The 18,607-nt window shown below is 55.5% G+C and overlaps 1 protein-coding gene across 1 annotated transcript; it reads left to right on the forward strand.

Moving 5' to 3' along the window:
- Positions 1-552: 552 nt before the first annotated feature.
- IUM83_09217 (uncharacterized protein) lies at positions 553-16,976 on the forward strand (the record flags this gene model as incomplete). Its single annotated transcript, XM_067933643.1, has 3 exons — positions 553-769; positions 16,495-16,617; positions 16,669-16,976. The coding sequence occupies 3 exons, from the start codon at positions 553-555 to the stop codon at positions 16,974-16,976; spliced, it is 648 nt and encodes a 215-aa protein (XP_067799960.1).
- Between the last annotated feature and the right edge of the window lie 1,631 nt (positions 16,977-18,607).

An 18,607-nucleotide genomic window follows, 5' to 3' on the forward strand; every position in this document is an offset into this window, starting at 1 on the left:
TCAGCCGAATGGTCGAAGGATCAGATCGGGTTTATTCGGACGACCACGGTGGCCAACGTCACGGACCGAAGTTTGTGCGATGTAGAGCAGTTACGGGAGAATTGGAAAATGTTCTCAGGGCCGGATTATTTCTATTTTAATTTCAGGTACAATCCATTCTATGGCACTTTGACTTGATTTTTGCATCAGATGGCTACATTTAACCCCTTCAAACTGGGAGCCTGCATAATGCACTTTAGATAAATGCTTAACTTGCATAATGCAGATTAAGCTCAAAAATGTATTAAAGTTCGTATACCAAAGTTTTTTGCTAATCCCCGGCCACACAAAAATCAAGATAAAGTTAACCTTTCATCTGTTGCACGTTTTGGTCGTAGCAACGTCACATGATAAGCGACGAGTCATGGGGCACTTTTCGAAAATTAGGATATACGAAATGAAAATATTGTGTGGTTGACATGATTTTTGTATTACTTTGTAAAGTTCGGTTTCACGCATCCACCCATTCGAGAATCTCGCGCGGGGGAGAGAAGTCGAGAGAAGCGCGCTGTAATGGTCGCCGTGCGTGGCAAGTTCGTCGGCACCGACAACGTACCGTTCGGCCGGGCTTGGCGGGAGCTCAAGAAGCATGACTGGACATCGGTGAGGCCGCGCGCGAAGGATCTGGACCCGAAATGGAAGTATGATCGACCCGGTGCTGACCCTAACGTCGTCAAGGGCGTTGACTTCTTCCATGGAGAGGAAGAACAATTGGAGTACTACACAGCAGGTGGCTCATGCAAGCTGAGTCGAATGTGATGGTATGTGTGAAGCTAGACGTGTGTTTATTTTACTGTTTTGTTTGCTAGCGTCCCGTGTCCCCCCACCCGACAGTTTTGCTGATGCACATGGAGCGCCTAGGACTCCTGCTGCGAGTAACTCCACTTCCGAACCTGCACAACCACCTCCTGTGGCTACCACTGTGTCGTGTAGGAACACGCGCTAAATTATATATGGCACACTTTCCCCACCAACAACACCCACCGAGTCACCGAAGACTCAATGGGCTTGTTAGGGTTAGAACCTGAAGGCCCAGGAACTTTCCCTTGCACCGGGTTGATGTTTCCCCTGTGTACCGAGCTTCCGCTAGTCGACCGACGGAAGACTCAGCGTCACTAGCCACGAGCAAAGGCTAGCACGCTCTCACACACAAAATATACCTCGCAGGCCCTCAGAAGGAAGGGTCCCGGCCTTTTACGGCGTGATACGAGGGTGCCGGAGCTATACTCCGGCGGGAAGAAATAAATGGAGTGCGCTCTCGCTCCTCCAGTTCCTGGCGACGACTCGTCGCTACCAATACACCGGTCACTAACTCTTGGCCCTGCCAGGGATGAACACACGCTACACTAGTAGATGTGCCCACCGACAGTCATAATCCTACCTACCAGGTTTACCTTGAGCTGCAGGTCGTTCACTGCAGGCACCGGTGTCGCCCTTGCGTGGTTGGGAGGAAAAGCTGTTCTGTTATTGTTGCCCGAAGGCTTATCTTGTCTTCTCTTAAGTTTCCTATCGATCAATACAAATATCAAGTATAAACGCGTCCGTTTTGGACCGCCAGTTGTAACTCACGACTCTTCGGCGCCTTCTCTGCGACGTGGCGGCGTTACCGACGACTCAAACGGCCGTTGAAACGCCACCGACGACTCGGGACAGGCGCCGATGACTCATAAGTTCGGATCTTGCCAGTAGGTTCGCCCCGCACTTAACGAGCTGCAACCGCCCGCGCTTGACTTGGGACCGTCGACGAGTCATCGTCACCGGCCTATTTAGGCCAATCAGCGATCAGGGAGTTTAGTCCAATGACTGGCGATGGGTTGTGACTTGCCAGTTAGCGCCGGCGCCTCGAGTCTTCTTCGCCCCTCGTCCCGCCTTTGGGTTTTGGCCTTGGCTTCATTTCCCGATACCACAACTGCCCCCACCGCGACTCGAGCCGCGTGCTGGTGAGCGTCGGGGTGCTCCTGTGCCATGGTTGGTTCTTCGCGCGCTGCCCAGTCCGCCGTGAACTCGGCCCTCAGGGCTCTCGGTGTATCTCGGTCTTCGCTCCAGGTAAGCCGTCTTCTCCTTGTTCTCTTGCCGTCTTCACTCCTAACCCGGATCTTCGTATCTTGGTCAGTCTTCGCCAGGTCGAGGAAGCTCGCTTGGTGCTGGTGGTTCGCCTGCTGCTCCTGCTCCCTCGCAGTCGGCGGTGTCTGAGGATGAGAGCGTTGCTGAGTCGACGGCCAGTTCGGCCACGGTGAGTTTCCTGGCGTCTTCACGCTTTCTTGTTAGCTTCACGTGGGATGCTGATGCCTGGCGGCTTGTGCGTCTGCTTCCCAGGTTGTCTTGTCATCTCCGGAGTTGGGCTCACTCGCTGTTGGCGATGCGCCGAGCCAAGCTTCGCTGGACGCTTCCGCTGAGTCGTCCGCGTCTCTGGCTACCTCTCCGGCTCTTCCTTCGGTACGTCTCGTTGACTGGCACCTTGATCTTGAGCTGCTCTCGCTTACCTTCACAGTTATTGCCTTCGTTTCTTGTCACTCAGGATACTTCCCTGGTTGATGTGCCTGTTGGTAGTGCTGCCGGCGACTCAGTTTCGATCCAGTCGTCGGAGCTAGCTGCTCGGTGCTCTACTTTGAGCACTGAGGCCAGTCGTTCCACCACCGACGACTCGCTGATCACGGTGTCGCGTGAGGCCCTTGAGCAAATCGTCATGGAAGCCAGTGCTGAGGCGTCGGAGCGCGTGATCGCGGTGTTGGGTCCTCGGTTGGATCTCATCGGTCGTCTCAATGTCACTCTGCACCAGGGTCCCAATATTCGTGGGGACCGCCACGTGGGCTCTCGCTTGGCCGCTGCTCGCTCGCTGGAAGACGTGGTGGCGGCGGCTCAGCCCAACATGGGGGTCCATGATGACGTCAATCTGGATTTGGCCGTGATGCGAGGTCAGTTGCACTCCGCTGAAGCTGCGCGTGCTGCCGCCGAAAACTCGGCGATGAAGGAGTCGTTCAAGCACGAGAACACCATGGTGTTCCTCAGGCAAGCGCGTGCGGAACTCGAGCACTCAAGAAAGAGGTCAAGCGTCTGCGGGTCCTGGAGGCTCACTACCTCCAGGAGATGGAGGGTCTTCGTGGAGCCGTGGATGCGCACACCGAGACGGCCGCCCGCTTGGAGAACCGCGTTAGAGTTGCTGACGACGAGTGCAAGCGCATGGCTCTACAGCTCACTCGCGAGCAGACGGTGTTCAAGGCTGCTGTGGCGTCGTGACTGCACAGAGCAAGCGTCTTCACGATCTTCTGGCTCGCTTGGATGCCGGCGATGACTCGTCGTCGACTCGCCTCCAGCGCCGAAATGAAGACCTTCAAGAGCAGGTGAAGCGGCTCACGCGCGCCAACAGGACTCTTCGGGCGCATGTCAAGTTTGAAGACATGGATCCAGACGTCCTCGTGCTGATCTCTGAAGGTTCGTACCGGTCGTCGTGTTGCTGGATGTGCTGGCTTGTGTTCTGATTCTGCCGATGACTCATGTTTTACAGGTTTGTCGACTGGCGAGTTGAACTGGGACCTGCTGGACATTAGCCACGAGACTCGGCGGGTCCTCAAGGACATGCTGGCCAATGCGGATCCGTCTCGAACCGAGGATGCCATTGCCGTTGACTTGGCCCGTGCTGCTTTCCTGGAATCGGACTCTCATGTTGAGTTGTCGTCGGAGGAGCGGTCGGCTGAGGCGAACAAGACAACGCCGGGAACTCGTGCTGCCGATATCGAAGCGGACCGGGCTGTGCGCGCTACGCAGATTGGTTGCTCACGCAAGCGTTCCTCGCAAAGGGAAGCCGGTTCTCATCATGTTCGTCGTCGGTCAAGCTCTGTTTCTCGTCCGGCGTCGCAAAAGCGGGTTCGTTCCTCGTCACTCCGTCGCAGTCCGTCCGCCAGTCGCCCGGGCAAGAGACCTCGCTGCCCCGCCGAAGACTCAGCTTCCGCTGTCCGTGGCTCTCGTACGTCTTCTTCCCGTCGAGGTGGTAGCCGTGAGTCTTCGGTGACAGCTCCTGGTGGTTCTCGGGCTCCTTCTCAAGATGGTGAGCGCTTGGAATTGGAGGTGGAGGTTGTCGAGTCTTCCGGAAGTGTTCCTGCGGCCGCAGAGTCTCCGCCCGTGTTGGCAGTGCAAGCCCCGGGTGCTTCCAGGGTTTCGTCGTCCAAGGGCAAGTCGAGGCGGAAACCCCAGGGGCGATGGGCTCGTTCTCAGCGATCTACTGGTTCGCCCGCTCGTGCCGCCTTCTCCGGGGTCGCTGCCAAGTCTTCGTCGGACAGCTCACCCGTTGTTCCTTCCCGCAAGCCGTCTTGTGTGGTGGAGTCATCGGATGAAGATGCTGTTTCGTCGAGCACTATTTCTCCTCCTTCCGAGCAAGTTCACGTTGATTCTGGCGCTTCTCTCGAGTGGTTTCCGGACACTGGTTCGGAGGCGGAGAATTTGGTCGTTGGATCAGTGATTGAGTTATCGGTGGGCGTCCCTCAATCCTCTTCTCTCTCGGAGCTCCCAGGTTCTGAGTCGTCGGGAGCTATCTCAGGTGCTGGTGTGGAGCCTAAGAAAACACCTCCTGTCCCCCCGAAGACTCACACGAGTCACCGTCGACAACCCCGTCGTTCTTCCGTCCCACGCCAGTCTGCGTCTTCCGGAAGCATCCGAGTCGTCGCCACTTCGTCGTCCACCCCTGGGTCAGATTTCAGCCCCCGGCGTCATCCGATGGTGCCGTCGCCGGGGCGGGGTCAGTTACCCCTCGTCCGATTTTCCAAGCAAGTGGCTAAGTGGGCTGTGCCGTACATCGATCCGCCTTTTACGCGTCCTGGGGCTCTCAAGTGCTGGACCCAGATGCTAAATGCTCGGTTGCCTGCACCGGTGCCCCGGGATCTCCGAATTATTTCCAGTCCCGAAGGCATCGCGGCATTCGCGGACTACAAAAACCCTGATCATCCGTGGCAGAAGTTTCGCCGGCGACTCCCGTCTCAAGCGTGTCTTTTTGACACTTCAGAGTTTGATCCCGACTCCAAGGTATCCCAGCGGGCTTCGCCGATGACTCGAGTGATGGGGTACTGGAGCAATTTTCGTGGGAGCGGCGACTCGGACAACGTCGACCTTGGCTTCTCGCTTTGGGAACGTGATCACTGGATCCTTCCGAAGGCAGTGGAGACTACGTTCTCCGCAGTTGCCGCTGACTTGGACATGATGGACTGGACTGCCGCGCGGAAGACTCGGACGAGGAAGGACTTGGATACTTTGAAAGCCGCCTGGTCGAGGTACGTGGTCGAGCGCAACAAACGCAGTGACCGTCTCCGCGCCAAGGTGGTCCCCTACATCTGGAAGTGGGGCAGCAGCCAGGATCCTAGTTTCTCGGAGGTGAAGCCCGAGTTCATGCTTGAGCCGACCATGCCTGGGTATTCTCTGGAGTACTTGCCTTGGGAGCCCAAGACTGCCGACTGGTTGAGCGAGGTCGCTGCCCTGGATGCTGCGGAGCCTTGGCGGAACGGCTGGATCCATGTGCCGGAGCAGCACCCCTACAACACCACGTTCGTCCCATGCAACCCGTCGGCTCCGCTCTTTGTCCCGGCTGGTTCTTCGCGCGTCGATGTTGGTCGTCGAGTTGTTCCAAGTTCGTCGCTGCAGCCGGGTGAATTGAGCTCAGAATGGGTAGCCGAGTTTGGTGGTGCTCGCGTTCCTGCTGCGTCTGAGTCTTCGCCGACTGCTGCGTCTGTTCCGGGAGGACCAGTTCTGGATGCTGCTGGTGGTTCCGATGACTCGAGCTTGCTTGGTGTCTTGGCTCGGGCAGCCGTTGCCTCCGATCCTGATTGAGTTGAAGTCGGGTTCAAGCGAGTCGTCGGCAGCGTCTTCTATCCATTTGGTTTTCGTTTCCAATTCCGCTTCTGAGTTGCCGTTGAGTTTGGCTGTCCATCTTGGTAGCGTTTAATTTTCAAATGCAAAAAAGTAGTACTGCAGTAGCTGTTTTCGTCTGTGGTCTTGGGCTGCGTTGCCCCAAGTACAGGTCGTCATGGCGGTGATTCACAGCCACCTAGTCTTCGTCGGCAACTTGAACCATCTGCAGGCGCTGTTCACTTCGTTTTCGCCGCAGGTAATCATAGAGGAGCCCTCCGCAAGAAAGGTTAGCGGCTGGCTCCCACGTCGGCTCATCGTAGCCGACCCATTTGACTCTAAACTCGCGCACTGCTCTTTCAGTTCCCGTGGACAACGGCACACGGTCGTCGAGGATGGCTTCAACTTCATACTCTCCTGCCACGTGGTCTGGCTCCCAACTATCTTCAGGGAGCAGTTCTTCGTCAAAGTCTAGTCGCGTGTCGTCGACGAGTCCGGGCGCGAGGCGAGTCTTCGGTCGATCTCCAAACTCATCAACCAGCTTTAGTCGGGATATATGGACGACTGGGTAAAATCGGTATCCACTGCGGTCCGGTAACTCGAGTTCGAAGGCGTAGTCTTCGATCTTCTTTTTTATCCGGAAGGGTCCATGCCAACGGTGTGCCAGTTTCTTGGTAAGGCCGGGCTTGACTCTCTCCATGTACAACCAGACCCTGCTGCCGACATCGAACGGGACCGGTAGCATTGATTTTCGGCCTGCAATCGGCTCATTTCCGCCAGTCTTCGGTGGACCCACCCTGTCCCGAGACATGTCCCCCCTGTCCCACAAACGGTTGGTGCGGGGCACCCGCCGACGACTCGCGAGTCGTCGGTGGCACATGCGTACTTGGTTTGAGCGACAGGTGATTTGGGACGGGGTGTCTTGTCCCGTAGACGGTTGGTCTTGTGCCGCCGCCGACGACTCGTGATCCCGAGTCTTCGCCAGTATTGTCTTCTCTTTCCTACTGAGTTTGGCGTTGTGTTCCCGGGCTCTGCGAGTCTTCTCGGTGGCCTGGTATTCCTTGGCCATTTCCATAGCAATCTGCTGTTGTCTGTTGACTTCGCGGCGCCACGCCAGTGCGTCTGACTGCTTCGGCGTGCCGTGTCGGAGCGAGGATGACATGGCTTTCAGCGTTGACTGGGCATCCCACCCGTGCACCAAGTAGAATGGTGTTTCCTTCCGAGTCGTGTCTTGTGAGTTGTTGATGGCGAAGACTAAGCGCTCCACGATTTCATCCCAGTCTTGTTGGAGCGGGTCTTCGGCGTATACCTTGACGGATTGCATTACAGTCTTGACTGACCGTTCTTGCTGTCCGTTGGCTTGCGGCCGGTAACTCAGCGTTGCTCGTGACCTTGACTGCATCATTTCTGCAAACGCTTGGAACACTTCGCTCATGAACCGTGGGTCGCGGTCATGACGGATAAGTGATGGCGCACCGAATCGTCGGTATATGCATTCTTCGAATGCTTGTGCCACCTTGAGTGCGCTCGTATCCGCCATGGCTTTCGCAATGATGAAACCCGTAAAGGAACATTGGAAGAGTAGCAAGGCTGTGTTGCCCCTCCGAGTCTTCGGCAGTGGTATCACAAAATCCATAGACACTAACTGGAAAGGTCGTTCCGCCAGCACGTTGCCAGGAGAGTATCCCTTCAGTTGGGGCGGCTCTTGCTGGTGCTGCAATCGGGGCACGATCTCACGTGCTTCTCCACATCGGTGTAGAGTCCCAACCAGTAGTAATCTCGCTTGACTCGCTGGTAGGTTCTCACCACACCCTGATGGCCGCCTTCCAGCGAGTCATGGCAATTCTGGAGCACTTCTTGAATCATCGTGGTGGGTACCACCAGACGCAACGAGATCTCCTCTTGCGACTCAGCTTCACGCCGACGACTCGTTCCCATGTAGTGTAGCAAATTGTCTTCCGACAATACGAACTTATCTGCGATTTTCCATGCATCTCTGGCGGCTCGGTATCCAAGTTTCTCCACCTCTCCGCGTAACAGGGTCTTCAGGTTAGCCCATCGCAATTCTTCGTCCTGAGCGGCAGCTATTCGTCGTCGTCTTTCTTCTTGGACTTCCACAGGATCAATGTCTTGTGCGTTAGGAGCTGCTGGTGGAGCTTGGGTCGTTTCCGGGGTTGAATTTCAGGAGGTTTCCGGTTAGGTCGAGTCTTCGGCGGTGACTTCGGCTTATCGTGTGTGAATCGGACATGTTTTTTCTTGCTCTTGGTCTGCGCCCGAGTCATCGCCAGTAGCATTCCAGGTTCTGGACGTACGAAATCAGCAAATGTCTTGCGTTTCACGGTCGAGACGCCGCTCAGAGTTTGAAGAGAGCCTCCTGGAACCAGGTTTTGTGCTTCTGATCCTTGCGGCGGCGACTCGTAGATCACTTCTTGTATCCGATTGAGTCCGGCCAACTCTGCTTTCCGGGTCTCACTCAGAATGACCTTGGAAACTTTTCACTCCAAGGCTTCTGTTGCCAACGAGTCCGCGGCAGCATTGTATCCGCGTACCACGTGCAGGTATTTGACTGACCGCAACCGTGCTGTGATCTCCTCGTGATGATTCAGCTGTGCCATCAGTGATTCCTTCCGGCAAGCTATCACCCCTAGGGATTGCTGGATCGCGAGTCTCGAGTCTCCCACGATCACTAAGTCTTCGGCGCCGTGTTCGATCGCGGCGAGAACGCCGTTGTTCATGCCGGTGTACTCGGCGATATTGACCGTGGTTTTCTCGAGGTAAGCGTTCGCTGCAATAACTATTTTCCACTCCGGAAGGCTCCACACGATCCATGAGCAACTGCCGTAACCACCGTACTTCTCAGTCTTCGCTGACCCATCGAAAGAGACCACGAAGCCTGTATGAGTCGTCGGTAGGCGTGCATAGAGCAAGTTTGGGTCCATGCGAGTCGTCGGTGAGCCTTTAGTCGGTGGGGCAACCAGGTCTAATGAGTCATCGAGGTCCACGAAGTTGGTCACCGTCGACTGGAGCAGCTGGGTGAAGGCACAGTCCTTCTCCTTGACTCGTTGGACGATCAGGTGCCACGGGGAGAGCAATACCGCGAATTGTACAGCTCTCCCAAAGAGTGACTTTGACTTGGTAATCCACTCCAAGGTGGAGAAGCGAGTGTAAACTCGTATTGTCCGTCCCGCCAACTGAGTGTAGCAAGTCTTCAGCAGTAGCAACAGTGCTAGCACCTCTTTTTCCGCCGCATGATAGTTCATCTCGGCCTCCTTCAATACACGTCCGCAGAAGCGGACAGGGTGCAACTTGTCATCATGCAGCTGTAGCAGCGTGGAGCTTAATGCCCACTCGTTTGCGAACAGCATGATGTGCACGTCCTGGTGCGGTCGAAGTGGCGGAGTATCGGCGCTGCCGTAACCTTGTCTTGGAGAGCTTGGAAACTCCGGCGGGCAACTGTGAGGTCACCCTCCGGCGCGAAATCGTCTTCCTTCAGCTGGTACAGCGCCGCGCCGTAGACAGCGAAGTCTTGGATGAAGCGGCTGTAATAATTCAGCGCACCTAGGAAAGACTGCATTCCCTTCTTCGTTCGTGGGAAAGACAGCTTAGTGATCGCGTCCAGCTTCTTCGGATCGGGCCGAATGCCGTCTTTTGACACTTCATGGGACAGAAAGTCAACGCGTCCTTGCACGAAAGTACTCTTGGTAAAGCTGACGCTGATCCGGCACTCTTCAAAACGACTGAGGAGCCGATCCAGCGTCGCCAAACAACTGTCGAAGTCTTCGCCACCGAAACAGATATCGTCCACGAAGGATCGCCGGTCGAACACAGGTACCAGCGACGACTCGTCGGCTTCGTTGGTCGTAAACATATCGGCTTCGGGGCTGTTAATGAGTCGAGTAATGGGTTCAGCTGTCTTCGAGTCATCGCGGGCAGCTGCAAACTTGGTTCGAGTCGTCGCTGTAGTGCCTGGTAGGCGAGGCGACGACTCGAGTCGCCGGCAGTGTTCTGCCGAGTCTTCGGCGGCCTTCATTTTCGCTGCAAAGGCGTTCCAGCCGCCCTTAGGTTGCACAAATCCCCACAATGCGTTGTCTATCATCCGTTGGTAGATCATCGGCGCGTTCTTGAGGCCGAAAGGCATTCGTAGCCACTCGAAATGCCCCAGAGGACACACAAATGCCGAAATCTTGCGCGCACGTAGAGTCATCAGGATGGCCCAGAATCCGCTGGCCGCGTCGAGCGAGCAGAACCAAAGATAAGTCTCCAAGTCTGTGAGCAAGTCGTCGACGAGCGGCATGGCGTAATCCAGGATTGCCGTTACCGCGTTGACCATCTTGTAGTCGATGCAGAGGCGGATGTCTTGGCCATTCTTCTTGAGGACAATGACGATTGGCGAGGCCCACGGGCTGTCCGAGAACGCGATGAGCCCTGCCTTGAGCAGTCCTTTGAGGAGTTCGTACAATTTCTTGAGATGCTTGAATGGGATCCGTCGGGCCCGCTGTTTGATCGGCGCATGCCCCTGCACATCTATGTCGCAGACAACGCCATATGCCGGCGGTGGGAGTGCATTCCCGCTTGCAATCATGATACTTTCATGGCGTCGGAGTACTTCGATCAGGCTCCCTTGTTGGTCTGCCGACAACTCGGGATTCTTGACGTTCGCCGCCGAGTAGTTGAGTGTAGTCGGCTCTGGCTCCGATAAATCGGGGAGGAACGCTAATTCATGCGCGTAGTCTTCCAGTTCGATGTCCGCTGCCGGGTGTTCCGCCGTCTCGTCGTTACTGTCGACGGTACCTTCCGTGACCAGTACACGCATTACTGCTATGAACGTCTGGTCGAGTGTCGTTGAGATGTCTCCGGCTTCTCGGCTGGGTGCAGTCTGAGTCATCGGTGGATGCCTCTTCGGACTGCACTCTAGTCCTCGGTCTTCGTCGCGGCGCACCGTCGACTCAGCAGTCTCCAGTCCTGATCCAGCTGCTTCTGGAGTCATGGCTTCATCGTTAGTCGTCGTCACCCCCATCGAGTTGCCGGCAGTAGCGTCGAGTCGTCGGTGATGTTCTTCCGCTATCCATTCTGAGTCATCCGTCACCGACGAGTCGTCGGCACTGTCACGTTCATTGTTGACGGGTGGTTTCTCGGCCGAGTCTTTGTCCGGTCGCTGCAAGATACCTTTGGGTGTCGGGTAACGCACTTGTTCCACCGCTGGAGGCTGCTTGGCCAACCATTGTTGGTAGAGTTCAGCTTCCCACTTGAGTAGTGTCTTGTCTCGTGCGGCAGCGTATGCGAGTACCTGCCACTCCTTGTACTTTGCGGATTCTAGCCGCACGTAGCCTTCAGTCTTCGGCAGCGACCCAATTGGAACCCAGACTATCACCGGGAAGTGTACCGGACAACTCGCCAGTCTATCCGTGGCGTTGGTAAGTCGAATCCTGACCGGACGTCCCTTGTAGAACCTGGTGACAGTCGGGATGAACGTCTCAGTTCGGCGGATCCACGGCACGTGAGTCGTCGGCTCGGGTTGTCGCCGTTGTAGTTTGAACTCGTCCCATTCATGGCCCGGTATTTGCATTGGTTTCGTCGGACCGTACGCGACGTGGCTTCCTTCGGCCTCGTCCATCATGTATTGAGTCTTGATCAGCGGGATCATTACCTCGTCGGGGAGCTTGGCCGTTGCGTTTAGGAGGTCCAGTCGGATACCGGCCGGGATCATAAAATCGGTGCCAAGCACCACTTCTACCCCGGCGCAGTGATCCATTATCCAGACTTCAAAACATAAACGCGCTCCCATCCAAGGGTGACTTTCACCTTCGCTCGGCGAGTCGTCATCATCTTGCCCTTGGTGATCCCTTGTACATCCATGCAACGTCCATGCCCCACTACTTCGCGGAGTTTCAGTCGCTTGGCAAGTTTTTCCGAGATGACACTGACGTTTGCCCCGGTGTCCAGCAATATCCTCGTGCGCGAGTCGTTCACGGCTCCGTTCACCAGTGTCCGCATCCTTACACGCTTGTCAAATTTCTGCGCCGACCACCATCCCATCCGTTCTCCAGCTAAGAGTCGCACTTCTGGAACGAGTCGTCGGCGCGAGTCTTCCTGTATTGCGCTTGTCAGCCAGTCTTCGGCGGTATCTCCCACCTCTTCGTTGTCGTCTTCTTCACACCATACACCTCCACCGAGGCAATTGCCTCTCTCCTTTTCCAATTCCGTCGTTTTCATGTCGTTGTTTTGCTCAGTCTTCGTCCATTCGCACTCGCCCACAAATGCAAAGATGCACTCGGCTTCAATTGCGGGCTCGGCTAACTGTGGCAGCCCGATTGGGACCAACCCAGTCGTAGTTGGCGGGCTGCCTAGTTTAAATGGTCCGAAAACAGGAGTTCTTGGAGCTCGGGTGTGAGGTCTTTCTTGTCCACCTTGGACTTGATAATCTTGGTGATTTCCTGGAACACTTCACATTTTCCTGAGTCGTGTACTTGTTTGCACAGCTTGCACCGACGTCGGAAGTAGTGCGCCGAGTGATAGAGACCCCCGCAGGCCGCGCACGGTCCATACTGGCGAGGTCTCTCGTCGCGGTGACTGCGGTTCTGGAGCCGATTGTCTCGGCCTTGGCTGCGCCCCGCTGAGTCACCCCAGGGTTGTCGGTTGGCGGACCGGGCGTACGTGCCTTCGGCGGCGACTCGTCGTTCGTTGTCATTGGCTGCCGCAAGGTAGTGGTCGCTTTCGTCTGACGAATAGCTATCACCCCAGTCTTCGCCGAAACGTTGTGAGTCGTCGCTGCCGTGTTCACTTCCATCTTCGCTGTTGCTGTCGCCATCATATCTGTGGCGTTGTTGCTGCAGCTCGCTCCGCGTGTCTCGCGTGTCCCGTCCATGAAGTTCGGCGACGATGTCAGCGACAGATGCTTCAGCTAGGCTCACGCGAGGCATATTGCGTGAATCGTCGTGACGACGCTCATAATCTCGTTCGCGTCGGTCGCGACGGTTGTAAGCATCCCGCGAGTCGTCGCGGCGGCGGTCATCACGTCGGCGAGCGTCCTCCGAGCGCTCGTGGCGGCGCAAGTCATCGCGACGTCTGTCATCACGTCGTCGGGAGGCATCCCGAGCTCGAGGGTGAGGCAGCGACGACTCGCGGGACGAACTACGCTCGTCAATCTTCAGTATCTCTTGGATCATCTCTTCCAACTCATGTATGTCTGAGATGCGCAGGTGGCACAGGCGCCGTTCGAGTCCTCGGTCGCCGCAAGTCTCGAGGAACCGCTTGACGTGGTCGCGTGCCTTGCGGCCGTTGCTCTCAAACCGAATTCCGGCGTTCCTGGCATAGCCATTGAGCCGGTTTAGGTAGTCGCAAACATGTTCCTTGTCTTCGCGCTTGGCTGAGTAGTAGCGAGTCTCCGCTGACTGGCTGAACTGGGAGCAATAGTACTTGATGAAAGCTTCGCTTAAGAGGCTCCACGTTCGCTTGGTCTTCTTGGGTAGTTGTCGGTACCAATGTAGAGCGCCGTCCCGAAGACTCAGCTCGAAAGGCATGCACCAATCGTTGGGCGATGCTCGTGTTCCTTTCATCTCGTAGACAAAGGCGCGAAGCCATTGCATCGAGTTCTCGCTCTTGTTTCTGGTGCCCGAAAACGCCTTGATCTGCCCCAGTGGGCGATGCGTTGCCACCTCGATCCTCGGAGTCGCGTTAAGCAACTCGGATTCGGTCACCTCACGGATTTGGCGCAGGTACTCGCCCATCTGCGCTCCTCCATCGCCGGTAAAGTCCGCTTCTTCGTCCGACGAGTCGTCGGTGGGCCCGCTGCGGAGGTTCGTGCTCCGTCTTGAGTTGCTTTTCATGCCCCTGGCCGATTTTGAGTCATCGGTGGTGCGTCCAGCGCGGTCTGAGTAGCCCGTAGTTGGTGGAGTCACCATGTGGGAGTCTTGAAAGTACGGGGATCGCTCTCCTGACGCGCTAAACACCCCTCTGATGGGTTTTCGGCTGGGGTTTTCGCGGATTGTCCTCTTCGGAGTCGTCGGCAGCGGTACGCTAGCCGGGTCGACCACTTCGCGAGTCGCACGAGTCTTCCGCGAGTCGTCCAGAGTGAACGAGTTCACGCCGAAGGCTGTGCGGAGTCGCTTCTTCCATTTCCAGAGCTCCGCGCCTGCTTCGGCCGGCACCCAGCACTCCAGATTCGACGGCGAAGGGTACTCCAGAGGCCGAAGACCCAATGCTTTCAGAAATCGTTCGGTTTCCTTCACCACTTGTTCGATTGTTACCGAACTCACTGGGCGAGCCAACTCGTGACACAAATCGGCCCAAACCGCCTGGCGAGTCATCGTTGGCTCGAATAGCTCACCCCAGTCGCTCTTCTTCATCTCTTCGTATAGTCGACCGAGAACCTTGTTGGCCGCCGGCGTGTCACCGTTGAGTGGCGGCCGGTTACCGGAGGTTTGCTCGGTCACTTGAGTCGTCAGGACTGGTGACCTCGAGTCGTCGGCGGCGTCTTCAAAGTCTTCCAAGTCGTCATATGCAGGCCCTGGGCCATCCACATCATCCAGTTCATCCGCGAGGTTGCGCGTCACGGAACGCGTGTCATCGTCAAGCTCAACCGCGAGGTTTCGCGACAATGAGCGCGTGCCCACGCTGCGTCCCGCAGACAGCACTGCATCTTCCGGAGTCTCGGGTGTCACCACCGCTAGCGCAGGCGCCTTCTCCTCCAGGTAATCGTCGTAGTCTTCATCCATTTCTTCGTCCTTGGCGTCGGATCCAGTCATCGAGTCGTCGAAGCTGACGGTCCGCTCAGCAATCGGGTCGAGGTGCGGCGTGATCAGGGCCGCCGTCGAGTCGTCGCCACGCGTTCCTCCAGTCTTCATCGGAGTTGCTGGTACCGCTGAACGTGATCCTTTCGCCATTTTCTTCTTTCTTCGTCTCTTTTTTTCTTCTTTTTCTTGTTCTTCTTCTTCTTCTTGGTTGCTCGTAAAGTCGATCGACCTGCAGTAGCACGAAACACAGAAGGTCACACCAATCCCGGGTCGCGGCACCAGTTGTCGTGTAGGAACACGCGCTAAATTATATATGGCACACTTTCCCCACCAACAACACCCACCGAGTCACCGAAGACTCAATGGGCTTGTTAGGGTTAGAACCTGAAGGCCCAGGAACTTTCCCTTGCACCGGGTTGATGTTTCCCCTGTGTACCGAGCTTCCGCTAGTCGACCGACGGAAGACTCAGCGTCACTAGCCACGAGCAAAGGCTAGCACGCTCTCACACACAAAATATACCTCGCAGGCCCTCAGAAGGAAGGGTCCCGGCCTTTTACGGCGTGATACGAGGGTGCCGGAGCTATACTCCGGCGGGAAGAAATAAATGGAGTGCGCTCTCGCTCCTCCAGTTCCTGGCGACGACTCGTCGCTACCAATACACCGGCCACTAACTCTTGGCCCTGCCAGGGATGAACACACGCTACACTAGTAGATGTGCCCACCGACAGTCATAATCCTACCTACCAGGTTTACCTTGAGCTGCAGGTCGTTCACTGCAGGCACCGGTGTCGCCCTTGCGTGGTTGGGAGGAAAAGCTGTTCTGTTATTGTTGCCCGAAGGCTTATCTTGTCTTCTCTTAAGTTTCCTATCGATCAATACAAATATCAAGTATAAACGCGTCCGTTTTGGACCGCCAGTTGTAACTCACGACTCTTCGGCGCCTTCTCTGCGACGTGGCGGCGTTACCGACGACTCAAACGGCCGTTGAAACGCCACCGACGACTCGGGACAGGCGCCGATGACTCATAAGTTCGGATCTTGCCAGTAGGTTCGCCCCGCACTTAACGAGCTGCAACCGCCCGCGCTTGACTTGGGACCGTCGACGAGTCATCGTCACCGGCCTATTTAGGCCAATCAGCGATCAGGGAGTTTAGTCCAATGACTGGCGATGGGTTGTGACTTGCCAGTTAGCGCCGGCGCCTCGAGTCTTCTTCGCCCCTCGTCCCGCCTTTGGGTTTTGGCCTTGGCTTCATTTCCCGATACCACAACTGCAACGCTTGCGCAAGCGGAAGCCGTCGGTCAAGCGCCAGCCACGACACCTCCTGCGAAGACAGCAACACCAGTGGCTTCGCGACGAACGCCCACGACGAAAGCTGCGACACCGCGCACCACCCCTGCCGGGAAGCGAAGCGGAAGCCACCAGCGCCTAAACCGAAGTGCAGGACTCCCGCCACCAAGCGATGTACGTACAACCTGCATATGCGGTTGATATGCACTGTAACTAACCTGCATTTTGCGCAGCGCAAGCCAAATTATCATCAGAAGAAGACTCGTCTACGCGTAGGTTCGTCTGCATATGCACGATAATGTATGTACTGATATGCAGGCTGACGACTTTGATATGCACTATTTGAAGACGACAGCTATTCTGAAGAAGCCAAAGCTCCACCTCCGGCGCTACTTCCATCTGCGCATGCCGCCGATAATGTGCGTGAGTACGTCGTGCTGCCAGGACCCCATGGTGGAGAATATGCTCCAGATTCTGCGGGTGAGAACGCTTCTGCTGTCGAATCGGCTGAGGAAGAGGATGTACAGGTAATCTTGCATATGAAACTTCATATGCAGTTTATGATATGCAGTCTAACTAAAGATATTGTTTACATTATGTAGACCCACTTGCTAACACAACCGACATTCTAAACGTGGTTGCTGGTGGTGGGGGAGATGTCGACTACGACGCGCTTGAGGCTGGTGATGAGGCAGCAAAAGATGACGTGGTGACGGACGCTGAATGTGACCGTGACGAATGACCATCGGATGTTGGTGCTATGGGTGAATCTGTAGCAAACCCGGAGCAAGACGCGATGATTTTTCAGCTCACGAAGGAGTTCTTGGATGAGTTTGGTGGCGCTGATGCGGTATTGGCGGGAAACCTAATGGAAAAGCCGCTGAAGGCGTTTTTGGCTATGGGTTTGGGTGTCATCCATGAACCTAATGTGTACAATGACCTGCAAACCCCGTACGTGCCTGTGGAGAACACTGAAAGCTATCCGGGAATTCACCAGGGCTACGCAGGACCGACACTCGAGGTGCTGCATCGCGGAGACTCGCCGATAGCTCCGCTCTTTTATTTCATGCCGGTTGCGCTGTGACAACACATAGCCATATTCTCGAACAATGCTGTCAGATCGTGTTGAGTACAGACGCCACAAGCGTCGGTGACGCGCTAACGCCGATATGAAGAAGCAAACCCATCGCAATGTGCACCAAGAACTCCGGTCTAGCTCCGATCCAGCCGCACGAGCTTTGCCGCTTCCTGGAAACTGCTGATTGCTCGCACAATCTGTCCAAACAAAGAAATGCTTGCCAGCCACTGGAAAACGCCCGATGAGGGCGCTATCTCACGTGGTGCATTCAATGTAGTGATGGCGTGAGATTGATTCTTTGACATCTGCCAGAACCTCCATTTCAACGATAATGACGACCCACATGTACTGACAGATCGGGCTTGGAAGATCAGTAAGGTGGTAGAAGTGCTACAGCGTACATTTCGCGAGGGATACGTACCTCCGGCCGAGCTCTCCTTCGACGACGCCATGCCGCCGAGCCGCAGCAGCTTCAACAAGATGCGCGTGTACATGAAGGAAGACCCTCACAAATGGGCACCAAGCCGTTTATACTGTGCAGTGCGCACACTGCGTACTGCATCAGTTTTTTTTTGGCTCTTGAGTTTTCTCATCGTAAATTATCCATTTTACTGACGGAACTTTGCTTGTGTTTTGAATGCATTATGCAGGTTTGAGGTATACTGTTGCAAGAAGAAGCACGCAAGCGACAAAGCCAAACAAGACAAGAAGGAAGGACCAGCGGCTGTGATTCCAATTTACGTGCTGTATTCCTTTTGTGGTGGGTCTAACTTGACTCACTACTTTAGCTTACACGTTGCGCAACGTGTATGAGGAAGCGTAAGTACTTAGTAATTACTTAGGTTAATTATATTTGAATACACAAATATAAGTTAAGTAAGAAAGGATTCCAAGTGACTTAGATTAGGTAAAATGAGAACTGTATTGTTTGTAAATTGATCTTCCTCTAAAAGCTGCTAAAACTGTTTATCATCTATGAAAGGGTTGGCAGCGGCTGGCTGTCAGAGCCCCGCTAATATGCATGTCTCTGATTGGTAGAAAGATGCTGCTTTCTACCAATAGGATCTTTTGGGTATGTGTGGACCACTCACTGTGGTGGTCCACTTCAATGTATCCATCGGTGTGTCTTACACCAATGTGAGGAAGTATCCAAAACGTTTAACAGATAACCTATCTGTTAAATTCACAAGTGGCTTGCAGCCACTTGTACGTGTAACCCCGTTACACCATCCCCCCCTTAAGGTTAGACGCGCGGGGTCCCCGCACGTCAATCTTTGGAATTGACCATTCGTCAATTCTCCACGTTTGGAGAAGAAATCCGCGCTCATTCAACGATGAGCGCGCCTCAGAAGAAGTCCGCAAAGTCGATGGGGAGTCATCTCTCCATCGACGACTACTTCGAACGCCAGAAGGCGAAGTACGGTGACGTCGTCGACTTCGACGACGACGATGAAGACATGGAGGGCGAGGAGGACTCGCCCTCAAAGCGTAAAGACTCAGTGTCGAGCGAATCGCTCGACCCTCACGCCAAGAACGTTCGCCCGCGTGAAGGGGGACGAATCGGACGCTTCGAGTTCGAAGCGTTCGCGTACTGAGAGTGATACCCCACTCGCTTCAGCTGGGGCTCTCAGTACTCC

The sequence above is a fragment of the Phytophthora cinnamomi genome, assembly GCF_018691715.1.
Source record: "Phytophthora cinnamomi strain GKB4 chromosome Unknown Contig3, whole genome shotgun sequence".
In the NCBI taxonomy this organism is placed as follows: Eukaryota; Oomycota; class Peronosporomycetes; order Peronosporales; family Peronosporaceae; genus Phytophthora; species Phytophthora cinnamomi.